Raw genomic sequence first — 14298 nt, 5'->3', positions numbered from 1 at the left:
TTCCTGGTGCAGCACCTGGGGGAGGACCTCTGGGGGCCCCAGGGGGCGTCCTAACCCTGTCCACAGCCAGGGCACAAGGCTCCTGGGAAGGTAGGGGTCCAGGCTGCTCTGGGGAGTGCCTAGGGAGGGGCAGGGGCTTCTCAGACCTGGGCTGGGGCTGGCGCCTCTGACCTCCCCTCACGCCCCTGCCCCCTCCAGTGCACCAGCCAAAGGCTCTGATGAAAAGAAGCATCCCTTGTCTGGCTGGTGGCAGTAGACTTCCTTCAGGGGGTTGGGGTGGGAGCCGAGCCCTGCTTCCTGGAGGCTGGAGTGGTGCTGGGGGCGGAGCTCCTCCAGCTCAGGCGCTTGTGGGAATGTGTGTGATTTTTCTTTTTACCCCTCTTCCTTGAGAGGAAGGATGCAGACTCCTGACTCTCGCACTGTCCTTGGAAGCCCAGTGGGCTGTAGCAGGTGGGATTCTGAGTGGGGGTGGGGGTGGGGAACGCTGCCCTCCAATTGAGGGAGGGTTGGGGTGCTGTGAACCACTTCAGCCCCGGCCTGGGGCCCCAGCCCACCCCTCCTCCCCCTCCCCACATGCCCTGGATGCTGGGCAAGGGCAAACCCGTGGCACAGGCCCCCTCCAGATATGCCTGCCTGTGCCCGGCCCCGGCCTCTGAAACTGGCCCTCTGCGCCTCTGGTGGGAAGAATTAAGAGTCAATTTTTGTCAAGAAATTGTTTCTAATTTGCCCTTTGACTAATGGCCCAGGGAACAATGGAGAGACACCCGACACACAATTACCCAGGCGCACAGCTCTGCTGCTCTCTGGCCCAACAGGCATTTATTTGGAGCAGCGACTAATTCATAATTTTATGTAACTCACCCAACACCTCCACCCTCTTGTGTTAAAAAATTATTTATTTCATGATTTCAGACAGAGCAGGGATCATGGTCTTTTGGGAGCTGGAAGACCTAGATCTGTCGCCACTCTCGGGTAGCAGTGTGTGGGTGAGTGCTGGGCGGCTCCGGGGCGGGGAGAGGTTCTGGGGCGCCAGGGGCCCCGAAGCTGTGGGTGGGAAGGCAGGTTCTCCAGAGGGCTGGTGTGGTGTGTGCTGTGGAAGTGCGTGCGTGCATGCATGTTTTGTGCACGTGTGCACGGGGGAGTGTGGTGTGCTTCGTGCTCAAGTGTGTGCCTGTGTGATGTGTTTGTGTACGTGTACGCAAGTGTGATGTGTGAGCCCACATGAATGTGTGTGCGCACATGTGAGACTACACATGAGTGTCGTATGTATGCATGACTGTAGTGTGCATGCCCAGGTGTCAAGGCTGCCCCGGGCATCTCTTTATCCTCTCCGAAGGCCAGAGGGCAAGCTGGGAGTGGTGTCTGCCAGGAGAGGGCAAGCTGGGAGTGGTGTCTACCAGGAGTGTGGAAGCCCTGTGCTCCTGCTAGGGAGGAAGCCCGCTGGGGGTTCAAGGACACCCCTGGCAGTGTTCCAGGCTGGGGCAGGGCATGTGATCTGGCGGGGGGTGTGTGGGCCTCTGGCCTCGCCTGACTGGGAGCCCATTCATTTGTGAAACTGCAGGCGACTGCAGAGACCTGGACATCCCAGCTCAGCCCTGACCTCACCTTATTACCCGGCCCCCTCTCTTCTCCCTCTGCTGTCTCCCTCCCCAGTGGAAGGCCAGTCTGCAGATCGCTACACGGTGTTCCTCTAAAATTAAAAACATTTGTTAACTCTGGACAGCAAGGAGAGTAAAAAAGGAAATGGGGAGGTTTCCTCAGAGCTGATAGCGCCCAGCCAAACACGCCCTGGCCGCCGGGAGCCTCACAGCGGGCGCGACACAGGGAGCTTATTTTGGTACTGCGGGAGCTGTGAGCGCTGGGCAGCTGCCAGCCCCTGCCGCATGCAGCAGGCCCGTCTGCAGCTATTTGCTGTAACAACTGTCTTGAAACAGTATTTTTTTTTTCTTAAAAAAAGCCCACTAGATTTGTTGTAAGTGATGCTGGGGGCAGAACAAGAAGGTGGAGGAAGCCAGGCCAGCAGGGAGCTGCTGGTGGCCTAGATGCACCCAAGTACACCAGGCCCTCCCAAGAGGGCAGCCGCTCTCTGCCAGACAGGAGGGGCAGGGTTCTGAAAGCCAGTTCTCGCTCCCTGAATTAGGAATCTGGCCCTGGCAAGCTGCAAGGACCAGAGCAAGTCTGCAGAGGGGACGGAGGCCTGACGCATCCTGTCCTGTGCCATCCCATCTGCCCCACAGCCTGCATGTCTATGGCTGGGGTGGGGCCCATCAGCCAGGTTCCGGGACCCTCAGACAATCCTCTGCCTGAGGGAGCTGGGGACAGAGTTTGGGGGCCCTGGGGGCTTCCCAGCCTGCGGACACCCTGGAGGAGACTGGGGGCTCGGAGAGACTGGAGCCCCCCCACCCCTTCCCCACCCGGCAGTGCAAGGCGGGAGCCCTTTCCCAGACCAAGGGTCAGCGGGGCCGCCGCGGCGTGCGCTCCAGGAGCTCGGAGCAACTCCAGGGACACCGCCCGTTGCCAAAGTGTTCTCTGCCTGTTGGATGGAGGGCTTTTCTCATATATTTTTCTCTTTTTTATTTCAAATGGAGGTTTAAAACTGAGTCTTAAGTTAAAAAAAAAAAACTCTTGGGATGGAAAACAAGCTCATCGGAGAAAGTCAGTAATGGGGAACTCCGCTTCCAAAAGAGAGTAGGAAACCTGGCGTCAGCCAGGGCGCCCTGCCGGGGCCGGGACTCGGAGGGCGGCGGGAAGCTGGCGGGACCCCGCGGAGCGCGGACCAGGCAGCCTCGGCGCGCCAGGACACTGGAGCCGGGAGGCAGTGTGAGCCCGTGCGCTCGGGGACGGGAAAGCGAGCCGCTCCCAGCTCGTGCCTCGGCCCCGCCTGGCCCTTGCGCGGGACCCGGGAGCCGAGTCCGGCGGCCGCCCCCCCACCCCCGCCGCCGCGGGCGCGATTTCTCCGGAGCCGGGCGGGGCCGGGGCTGGCTTCCCTCGGTGTGCGTGGGAAGCGGGCGGCCTCCGCATGCGTCTGCGGGGTCGGGACCCGGAGGAACTCCTTTCCCCCAACACTCACACGCGGGGGCCGCCACTGCGACTTCATCCTCCGGAAGCCACGGCCGGAGACCGCAGGTTCGCGTCAGACACCCCCGCCTCGGAGGCCGCGCCGCCCGCTCCCCCCGGTCCGCACCAGGGGACCTAATTCAATCGCCCCCGGCTTAATGAATAGCCGCGCGCTAATCGGATCTCCGGGCGCTTTATGGATTTATGCATGCCGCCTCTCTTCCCGTGGCCGCCGCGCGCGGCCCGGGGTCGCTTCCGATGGCGCCGGCCTCGAGACTGGCCGGGGGCTCGGGCCGCCGGAGGGGTCCCCGCCGCCGGGGCGGGGCGTCGCCAGAATCGGGACTCGGGTTTACGCGCCGTGGACTGCATCCCCGGCCCGGGCCCACGGAGCCCCGGCGCTTACCTGCCAGCCCCGGGCTCTCCGGAGCTGCCCCACCGGCCGCGCCGGCCGAAGCGGGAGCCCAATCCCGGAGACCCACCCGCGGCCCGAGCCCCCACCCCTGGTCAGAGACGCCCGCGGGGGAAGGCCAGCCGGGGCCGTGCGCCTGCTTCCCCTTTCTCTCCGCATTCCTTTGATCCGCGGGCTCTCCGCCGCACCTCGGCTCCCGGGCTGCCCGGGTCGGCCCGCGGGGATCCTGGAAACGGTCCCCAGCTTATCTCCTTTCATCAAGCGGCCTTGGGCCGCCTTGAAACCGCGGAGCCAGTAATTGCTTTTTTCAGGAGGCCCTGTGCGGACTGGACAACAGCCAATCAGCGCCTTGTTTACACTCTGTGATTGACAGCCTGCTGGCGGAGTGCCAGCCAATCCCGGGGGTCCCGTGGGAGCGGGCGGGGGGGCGGGGAAAGGAAAGAGACAACAGACAGCCTCGGGTTTAACTCCTTCGTGTCCCCCCGGAAGGAGCCGGTGGAGAGTTTTTAACGCGTGTGAGTGCGTTGGTTGGCATATAGTTTAAATATCCTTTTTTTGTCCTTCAGAGGGGGAGGCAGAGATTCACAGGGAGAAAGGAATAAATATGATGTATCCATCACTACGAAGACATCACTTTAACTCGCCAAGAATAAATAGCATTTTGTTGGAAAACCAAATTCTAACAGAAATATTTATTTGGAGAATATTTTAAAAAGTGATTTGCATCTGATTACGATTATGATAATTGTTCAGTGGCTCTTTTTAATTGGGGCGAGGATTTAGCGGATATGCAGGAGAGCGGCATTGAGAAATATTATTACGCATGGTTTCGCACCATGCATATCAAGGAAATCATATTTTAAAAATCTAGTTGCAGATGAAGAAAGGGCAATCTCTGTGTTGACCGTACGTCTCTGATTTTCATGTTGATCGGTGCTCTGTTGCAAAGTAGAGCCGAGAGAGATAAAAAACTGAGGGTCCGCAGATAGATGGCCAGAGACGCAGGACCCTCTCCCCAGGGTCTGATCCCCGGGGCCAGGGGGAGGAGACGACTCTGGAGCTCTTGTTGCCCAGGACGCAGGCGTTCCCAACGTCAGTCGGAGCAGGCGGAGGCCTCGGAGTGGTGGAAGGGCCGGACAACACGAGGAGGCCTCCACTCTTAGAGCTCGGGCCTACCTGCGCCTGGTTCAGCCACCTGCCAGACAGATCCCAGGTATTAAAAAAAAAAAAAAAAAAAAAAGGCATCTGTTTTAACGGGTGTTGCTGTTTCTTCTCCTGGCCTCCGTGCACCAGAAACCAAACGTTAGACCTGGTGGATTAAATTAAAAAAAAAAAGCCTCCCCCTCCGCGTGGACACGCGCTCCCACTCGCCCCTACTCCCTCTCCCGCCCTGCGCCACCACATTCCCATTCAGCAGCAACGATCTGCGCAGAGGAGCTGCGCAGTCGCGGGGCTTGAATTAGGCGCCATCGGGCTCGGTAGTAGCCCTGCTGCTCCCTGATTGGCAGCTCCCTGGCCCGGCGCCAGCCTATTGGGAGGCCTGTTTACGCCGAATGAGTGGCACGAGCTCCCGGCCGCGGAGGGCCGCGCGACCAATCAGCGCGCGGGCTGCTCGGGACTGAGTGGCACGAGCTTATTAGTATGCAGGGCCCGTGGCTCGCCGCGCCGGCTGCAGGTTTGAGAGCCGCTCTGGATGGGCTCGCTAGAGTCGTTGTTGTGGAAGCGGTGCATTTACAGTGCAACAGTCAGCACATTGAAAATACCAATAGGAATACAAAACAAAGTCACATTTACTGGTTTAATTGTATTGCATTCAGTTGTATCCAGGAAACAGCCTCCAGTAAGTAACTGAAATTGCTTTCATTTTTTTGTTTTTGTATTTTTATTATTTTATTTTTTATTTTGGCTTTGGGGATTTACATTTTTTTTTTTAGCAAGAGAAATTCAGGGTTGCGATGTTAAGAAATATATATATTCCCTTTTTAAAAATCCGTTATAATGTGGAGCAGGCTTTTTTTTTTAAGATGGACTATATGTAAGGGCGATTTTTTTTTTCCTCTGAAAAATCTTATCGATCGGTTTAAAATGCCCCCCGTAATGCGTCCTTGCTTTGCTCTGAGCTCTTGTTGTCTCGATCGACACCCAGCATTAAAAATAAATAATCGCAACAGGACAGGGACAGCCAGGCTGCGTGCGGCGCGGACGGCTGGGCGGACAGTCGGCGAGGTCCCGGACGCCGCCAACGCGCGCTCGGCTCTGGCGGCAGCACCAACGAACCCCAATTGTTTGCCCCCCCACCCTGCTTCCCTCCCCCGAGCAGTCCCGGGTCGACCCCGCCCGGTCGCTCCGCGGCGGAGAACCGGCCGGCTTGTGGTGGCCGAGGCGGCCCGGGCCGCTGACAGAGGGGCTTTCTGGCCGCCGGCTGGGTGCGGGCGAGGGGCCCGGACCGGGAGGGGTAATGGCGAGTTTTTTTGGGTTTCGCTTTCCAGAGCCTAATTCATTTCAGAACATTTGAGATTTTTTTTTGCCTGGGGTGAGGGTGGAGGAGGGGGCCGAGCGAGGCCGGCGCAGCGGGGCGTTCTCACCGCGCGCGTTCCGGGCAGCGCACGGGGCTCGGGCCCCGGCCCGCGGGGTGGGGTCTGCGGGCCGGTGCGCCCTGGGACGCAGGGGTCCGGCGCGGCCCCGGCCCTCAGTCCTCTCCGAGGCGGGGTGGGGGGGGGCGGGCGCGGCCGTTTCGCAGGGAGCGGGTTCTGCGGCGGCGCTTGAGCAGCCCGCGCGCCGGTGTGCGCCTGGTCCCAGCCTAGCCTGCAGCCTCCTCCCCCGCACCCGGCGCCCGCGGGCTCTGAGACGGCGCCGGGGGAGGCAGACAGGATGGGGTCCTCGTCCTGGGCGTGCAGCCGAAGGGAGAGCAGGTTTTTAGGTGCATGAGTTAAAACCAAAGCAAATGTGAAGGACCCCACATCCATGAGCGCGCGAGCCACGCGAGGAGGGGACCGCCTGCTCTGAGGACCGCGCCCCGCAACCCCGGGGAGGATCCCGGCGTTCCGAGGTTCGGTTCTTTCCAAAATGCCCTTGTCAGCGATTCTCGGGCGGCGCAGGGTCCCTGCCCACCTTCTCTTGCGCTCCGCTTCCTCCCTTTGACCAGCTGGACCCGGGCTGGGGCGCTGTCCTGTGCGGCGGCCTCTCCAGGAGCTGGCGGGAGGGGGCTCGGAGCCCTGGAACTCGCGGCTGGCAGCTCCCAGGCTCCGGGCCCAGGCCTCTGCGGCGGCCGCGCCTCCCCGGCCCGCTCCCTGCCCAGCTCGGGTTCCGCAGGCCCCGGGAGCCGCGCGCTGGCGGCCGAAGAGGCGCGGCGCGGCCTCTCCCCCGGAGCAAAGAACACAAAGAAAAGCCTCCCCCAATCCCGTAAGAATCGCAGCGGCACAGACGAGCGACAATAATCAATCCCCTGTTTCCGTAAAAAGTCTGGCGGGCTGGTGAAGAAGGCTCAGTCGAGCCAGCGATCCGCCCGCAGAAGGTGGAAAATTAAAATTCCTGCTGGTAGCCGAGCCCGCGTCCCGAGAATCTCGAGCAGCTCGCGCTTTCTCGGCAATTTTGAAATTTCTTACTGGAAAAAAGAAACCCCACAAAACAAAAGCTTAGCACACACGACTCCCCGGAGGCCGCCGGGAAGCCCCGCACCCCCGCGCACGCAGCCTCCGGCTCTCGGCGCCTTTGAAGCCGCAGGTTCTCGACCTCCCTCCCCTCCTTCTTTCCCTTTGTCCCGCCCCGCGCCCCCCAGCTCCCGCCTCGCTGCTGCCCCCAGGCCCCTATTCCGGCGCGGGCAGCTCCTCCTCTGACCCCAGCGCAGGCATCCCCGTCCACCGGCGCGCCCTCGGCCTTGGCGGCCTGGCGCTCGCTTTGCAGGCCCGAGCGGCGGCGAACTGAGTTATTTGTTAGACCCGGGGAGAGCGCTGGCGATCCCCAGAGGGGAGGGAGCCCCGAACCTCTTTGTATGAAGTTGAGACAAAGGGAACTCTTTGTGTAGGTCTCGTTTATTTACAATGCAAAAGCTCCCCGAATAAATATTAAAAAAGCTTATCAACTGAGCAAATATGTATTCACTTAATACATTATGTTTTCGGTTATAGATTAAATCTAACACAAAATAGTCTGCAAATAAGACGTTGTAGAACCTGTAGCATTAAATATAGCAGTTTAAAATGGTGTTCACGAAATGGAAAACATCTTAATCTCTTTGTTGTCACAGTGGGACGGCTTTAAAAAAATCAGGTTTTCTGCAAAGTTCACAATTAAGAATATCAGCCTATTCATCTCCCTTTTGTTGGAGGTGATATCAAACATTAAAACAATGCAGATGTCGGAAATGAGAAATATGCAAAACGAAAGAGGTCCTCGCGGGCGCACAGCCATGCAGTTCCTGTCCCTTCGTCCGCAGTCAGCGTCTGAAATTGTCCCCAATTTCGCCTCGGAGTTGACTCTCTGCGTTGGGTGGGGGTTGAAGAGAAGGGAGGTGGGGGTATTTTTATGTGGCCTTGCTGGGAGGTGGAGGTGGACAACGGAGGCCCGGGGTCTGCTGGGAGCTGGGAGGGGGGAGGCGAAGGTTGCGCTGGGCCCGGAGGGCAGAGCCAGGCGCCGCAGACCCCGGGTCCCCGGGCTGCCTGGTCGGGCAGAGACCAGCCTCGGCTGGGTGACCTGAGGCAGGCGCTGAAGGGAGAAATCCCGTGACCGATTTGGGGCGTTGAGAGAGAACAGTTTCTGACTCTCAAGGCGCCCCCCTCACCCCCACCCCCCACCCCGCCCCGCGCCAAAGCCCCCAATCGGCAGAGGAAGATCCTGGGCGAATTTGATTGGGGAGTAGGGTGATTGTTCCAGCCTCGCCAGGAAGCTCCCGATTCGGGGACGGCAGGCTGGGCACTGCGGCGTGGCGGCCCAGGTGACGCCGGCGGCAGACGCAGACGCCGGGGCTCCGGGGAGTTGGCCCAAGGGTCCTGGCTCGGTGCTGTGGGGTGGGGGTCTCGTCTTGTTGGGGCGGGGAGTGGGGGGGCGGGTTCAAAAGAATGGACCGAAAGACGCATGGGGGGATGGGAGAGGAGAGAAAAGGAAGGTTATAAAAAAAAAAACCTCTTGAGTTACAATCAATAAAATTACTCGCTTAATTAGCATGGTTATTCGGTTAAGCGGAATGCAGTAAAAGCTGGACCTCGGAATGAGGGGGGGAGAGGAAAAAAAGCGAAGCGTGGACCCCAGGCCTTTTCCTCTGAGACACCTTTGGGCAGCGGGGGAGGGGAGAGATTGTGCGCGTGAGTGTGTGTGTGTGTGCGTGCGTGATGGCTTCGCAGATTTGGGTTTTTATCACCCAGCGGAGCCAGCAGCCTTCCGCCGCGGCGCCCTCGCCGCAGGGACCCGCGGGTGCGCGAAGGGGAAGCGGCGAGCGGTGCGGCCGGGTTCCCCGGGGCTCCTCCGGCCCGAGCGTGGCCGGGACGGTGCGTGTGCGCTCGGGGACCAGGGCGGCCCGAGTAGTCTGGCGCGCGCGCGTGCAGCGGGGAGACGCGCTGAGCGTTTGAGGCCCCGCCGCGGCTCCAGCCGGGGTGGGCGTAGGGGCGGGCGGGGCGGGGACCCCTGGTCGAGCCGAGCCCCGGAGTCACCGAGTTTCTTCTGCTTGTCTTCTCAGACTATGGACCCGCACGGCGGCCGCCGGCTGAGCGCGCGGCCGCCCGCCAAGGAACCCAGCCTGCCGGCGTGTTGACCGGCCCAGCCAACACCGCCGGTGACCCCGGACGCCGCCTCCTCCGCGCCGCCCGCGCGCGCCGCCTGCGCGCGGAGCCGCCCCCGGGCCCCGGCCGCGCTGCTCCCGGGAGGCGGTGGCGGGCCGGGGCCGGGGCCCGGCATGGATGGCCGCGACTTCGCGCCGCCGCCGCATCTGCTGTCGGACCGCGGGAGCCTGGGCCACCGCAGCGCCGCTGCCGCTGCGCGCCTCGCCCCGGCCGGGCCCGCCGCGCAGCCCCCGGCACACTTCCAGCCCGGAAAGTACTTCCCGTCGCCGCTGCCCATGGCTTCGCACACAGGTCAGTGCCGCCCGGGGCGGGCGCGGGAGAGGAGGCCCAGCCGCGAGGTGGGCACAGTCGAGGGTCGAATGCGCGCCCGCCCTCCTCTCCTTGGAGCATTTGCGGAGAAGCCTTCGGTTTCATTTCCCCGCTCTGGCATCGGTGGCCGCCCGCGCGTGGAGCGGCTCCCCGCAGGCCCCCGAGCAGGATCATCTCGCTTTAGAGCGGCCTTCCCCGGGGTCCCCCCGGGGTCTCAGAGGGGCAGCCCCAGAGCCGGCTAAAAATAAAGCCTTTCCGATCCTGCCACCCTCCCCCACCCCTTCCTGCAGAAGAACTAAATTCCGCGGAAACCTCATTTCTGCATTCTGCATTCACATCCTTAAGACATTCCGGGGCTGGGACAACGAGGCACTTTCTGCGGGAACAAAACGGCTGTTGTGACTGGGGGTGGGGGGCGCGGGGCGCGCGGCGGCCTCGCGGATTAGGGCGGTGTGTGGATGGGGTAAGCGTTAATAGGGACTGCTGGTGTAAGACGAGCAAATCCTGTTTCTATATAAAGCCTTGAAGTGTCAGGGCGAGAATGGGTTTGCAGGGGATGCATTTGCTTTAACAAGTGCCTCTGGTATCCTGCTAAAGCCGGACAAAGCGTGGCCAGAGCGCGGCCCAGCCTCGCGGCCCGCAGCCCAGGGGGAGGGCAGCACCCGGCGCCGGCTCGGCTGGGGGCGGCGCGGGGGCCGTCTTGGGATTTCGGTGCAGGCGAGTGCGCCGCGAATTTGCTCCAGGAGGAGAGACCCGAGGGCCGCCCGGCGCTCCCGTCCTGTCGGATCCCCTCCTGGAGAGGAGAGGGTCAGTTTTTGGCAGAGATGACCCAGGCCTCCAGAGCAGTCCCCCACTCTGGTGGCTTCTATATTACTGTTGAGCCAAGTCAGAGGAGAAGGTAGGGCCAGGCGGATGGTGGCGAAGAGGCGGCTACCTCCACCTCCCCTAGATCCTGGAGGTCACTGGCCAGCACCCACCGAGGTTGCAGGAAGCTGGAGCGGCTGCGCGTGGGGACCCGATGGCCACCGTGGAAGGCTGGCTTGCTTTTGTTTACAGTTTGTTCTAAACATCAGAAATGTTGTTTGCCGCTTTTTTTGTTGTTGTTGTTAATTTGGCAGTAACAGTTATTATTGCTAGCTTGATGAACTGTGAATACTAATAAAATTATATCTGCTTTAATGGGATTACAATTAGTGTGTGGATTAAAACGGATGGCAGAGTCGGGCTAGAAGGGAGAATGTCAGGAGGGAGGGCCGTCAGAAAGAAAAATGTAAATTTCCTAAAAAGAAAAAATATGAGAAATTGCTTAATTACGAATGGCTTTTTAGCATTTACAACGCAAGGAGATTCAAAAAGTTCGAGGGAGTGGGAGCTGCGAGGCTGGGCTCCCGGCTCTCCGGGAATCAGCCCCGGCCCGCTGTGTTTCCTGTTGCTGTGCGAGCCTTCCGCACGCCTGCCCCTTCGCCTCTTCCTTGCTCTTCTTTCCTTTTCTTTCTTTTTTCTCCTTTAGATTTATAACTCCAGAGAGAAAAAGTACTTGCCTGGGCAATTGCTGACTTAAAAATATCAATCCTGCTATCCCTGCGGTTGTGTCTCTCCTGCCCCTCGTTGGAGATGGTGCCCGCCCAGCCCAGTCCACACTGGGGGGCTGTGAGTGGGGGCTCGTGGTGGCAACAGGGACACTGCCACAGCTTCCCTACCAGCCCCTGCTCCTGGCTGCAGGCTGGTGGCCCCTGAGGCTCGGGAGGCTGAGCTTGCAGGTTGGGGGATGGGGAGGGAGTGGCTGCATACCCCCCCAAATGCCGTGCCCTCCAGCCTGGCAGGGAACAGAACCATAGAAACAAGGGTCTGGGAGGACCCCTGACCCTGAGGCTTTCCTGGTGGTGCACAGGCAAGCTGGGGCCGTCACCCCTCCCGAGGCTCGGCCAGGCCGCATGCCCCATCGGTTCAGGTCACTGCCTCCTCTTCATCTCCTTCAGCAGCCCACAGCCTGGCCAGGTCCTGGTCAGCCGCCATTTCCCCTTTCTGCCATGTTTCCTGGTGCAGGCACCACCAAGTCAGGTGGGAACGTGGTCGGGTGGCCCGAACCATTGTCTTGCTCATTCCAAGTTTGACCACGTGGTTCTCAGAGTGTAGGCCCTGGGGGGTTTGGAGAAACTGGGCTGAGCCCTGTCTGGGTCTGTGTCCTTGACCAGACACTCCCAGCCTCCCCCAAGCGAAGGGGGCTCTAGAGGGCGCTGGAGGCCCCCAGGGCGCCCTCAGATGGGGGCTGGAGGGCCACGTGTCCCCTGCTCCTGGAGGTCGTTTCCACCCCCCTGGGGAACCGGGGAGACCTATTGTGCTCGGAGATGTTCAGCCCATTTGTGACGGGAAGGCTGGCCGCTGAGCGGGCGTCCAGCTAGAAACATCTGCTGCCGAAAGCCTTTTGAAATTGCTGAAAGCCAGAATATTGCATTGGTTTTAAAAATTTAGCTACATCAATTTTTTTAAAGGAATTATACACCAGATCATTTTGCTTTGGTTTGTTTCTATATACGATCTAGTTTAGGAAGAAAAAAGTATAATTAAGTGAGAAATTTTTTCGCATCTCGTGCGGATTTCCAAATGGCCAGTTTGGCGAACTTCCGTCCCCTTTCCACGGATGGCCTTGCGTCCGCAGGCCACACTGCAGCATCCCAGCCACCCCTCCCAGCACTGACTGCCCCACTGAAGGGAAAATTGCTCCGAGCTCCTTGCTATTTGTCTGGCTCCAACAGCGGAGGAGGATCCACCGTTGGAGATGGAGTCCCTGGCTTCTGAGGACTGCTCAGCCCTGGCACGGCCACCCGCACCAGGCTGAGGGTCTCCCTCCCCGCCCACTGCCCAGGCCGTCCTTGCTCATCCCCATCCAGTGCTTTCAAAGTGTCAGCTTGGGGGACCCTGATGGGACGCTGGGCTCCAGGGTTGCTCCTATTGTTTTTCTAAAAATGAAAGTGCCGGCAGCTTTATAATCGGGCTGTAGGGTTTTATGGCAAAGTGCTGTTCCAGTAACCTTGTCACTAAAAGGTGCAATTAAAATGTTTGGAATCATTATTTTTAGTGCAGTGTTAGATTTTGTCTCTAATACAGATGGTCCGGAGGCAAAGCTGTGAAATCTAGGGGGGAGAAAAGGAAAATCAACAACGCACCAACCCAAGATTTTTCATCAGCACTGCTGCCTGGAGCGATTGGGGAGCGCGTTGACTGAGGAGGCAGCCGGGCCTGGGAGGAGCCTGGCCGTGCCCCCTCTTCCGCCGGGTCAGCCCCCGTCCTCCGTCCTTCTGTCCTTCCGTGTGTGTCCCCCCGCAGGGCCGAGCCTTGGAGAATCCAGGTGTCCACCCAGGGGAGGCGGAGGTGCCCATTCAAGTCTTGGTCTCAGCGATCTGCTTGTGGGTTGCTGTGGGGTGCCTTCTCCCCTGACCCAACCCTGGTCTTCTTTGGGGTGCACGTGGCCCTGTCTGGAGGCCAGGTGCCCTGGGCCTGAGGGTGTTAGGAGTAAACAGGGCGGCAGGTGCCTTCCGGTGGGAGGACTGCAGGCTTCTTTCCTGCTAAAAGTGCTTCTGATCGACAATCTCAAAAAGAAAAAAAAGAAAAATGCAGTAGAGGGAAAAATAATTTCCTAGTGTGAAAAGACCCCATCAAAGGTTCCCCCTCCCTCGTTATGTGATATTTTTTTGTAAAGAAAAAAATACATTTTCGTAAATACCTCATTAACTCAATGACACGATGGAGTGTTTCTGCAACAGTTACCAACATTAAGTAGGTGTGAAAAGAGTTACTTTCTGAAGACTACCCGTCCTGCTCTGTAAGTGACAGAACCAGACATCAAAGCCGCCGCCGAGCCGAGGAGCCCCGGGAATCCGGCGGCTTTGCCGCGTAGACCCGCCAGGCTGCGGCCGCCTCTCCTGCCCCACCGAAGCCATTTTTGGAATGTGGGTTTTTTCTCAGTAGGGCTTGTGCTGCCCCCCATGTCTGATTATTCCTATAAGGACATTCCTATAGGAATATCCAGGTCACATGAATAATAAGGCAAATTAGCGAGCGAGGCAGGGAGTGGCCTGTGCAGATTGCACGTCTCCCCTGGAAAACACGGGCACCCCCGAACGCTCCCCGGTTATTCTTAGAAATCTCCCTCCTCTGCCGTGAGACTGGGTTCAGGAGCCGGCACAGACAGGACAAAACGCATAGGAGGCTGTTAGAATAACATGGATGAGGCTAAAAATACCCCTCAGAAACACACATAAAAAAGCCAAATCCAACAACAGAACGAGCTAAAAATATTCCAGGCTTTGGCAAAGAGCACAGTGTTAAATAAATTATACAAGAGCCATTCATGGGAGCAAGTTGACTTTCTCTCTTACGGGAACTTGGTTCAAGCTAATAAAAATAATAATTTACTAGCCACTGAGCTTCTCATGAGTTTAAATTTAATTGGTGGGGCTTCTGGCGTTTGTCACTTCTTGGCGATTAGTGGGCTTGCCCTGGCCTGGGGCGGGATGGGGAGGGGGCGCCAGGCCCGGGTCCCTGGAAGCAGAGGCAGTGTCTCCCGTGGAGCCAGGAGCAAGGAGTGGGGCCTGGGTGCAAGGGCGGGATGCCCAGGAGGCTGGAGATGGAGGGAGGCTGCAGGGGGTGGGCAGGCAAGGCGGGGCGCGCCTATTTTAATTTGATAAATGATGGTACACCTTTAAGAGTGTGTTTTAACAATCAAGATACACTCCAGCAAGTTGATAG

At 59.3% G+C, this 14298-nt stretch overlaps 1 protein-coding gene across 9 annotated transcripts in view; it reads left to right on the top strand.

Moving 5' to 3' along the window:
• BAHCC1 (BAH domain and coiled-coil containing 1) overlaps positions 1-14298 on the top strand; it is a 77044-nt gene that overhangs the window by 4828 nt on the left and 57918 nt on the right. For 2 of the 9 annotated variants that reach the window (XM_070225791.1, XM_070225782.1), the window contains exons 1-2: positions 5105-5306; positions 9138-9531. In XM_070225791.1, the coding sequence (XP_070081892.1) occupies positions 9354-9531 (178 nt within the window). In that variant the 5' untranslated portion in view covers positions 5105-5306; positions 9138-9353. Of the gene's footprint in view, positions 1-912; positions 987-5104; positions 5307-8298; positions 8400-8439; positions 8473-8529; positions 8950-9137; positions 9532-14298 lie in introns of those variants that run through there. The other 7 variants (XM_070225788.1, XM_070225790.1, XM_070225785.1 and 4 more) reach the window with 7 other exon arrangements.

Source organism: Equus caballus, chromosome 11 (genome assembly GCF_041296265.1).
Source record: "Equus caballus isolate H_3958 breed thoroughbred chromosome 11, TB-T2T, whole genome shotgun sequence".
Lineage (NCBI taxonomy): Eukaryota > Metazoa > Chordata > Mammalia > Perissodactyla > Equidae > Equus > Equus caballus.
The sequence above is the reverse complement of the archived record's forward strand: the minus strand, read 5'-3'. Positions and strand labels throughout refer to the sequence as shown.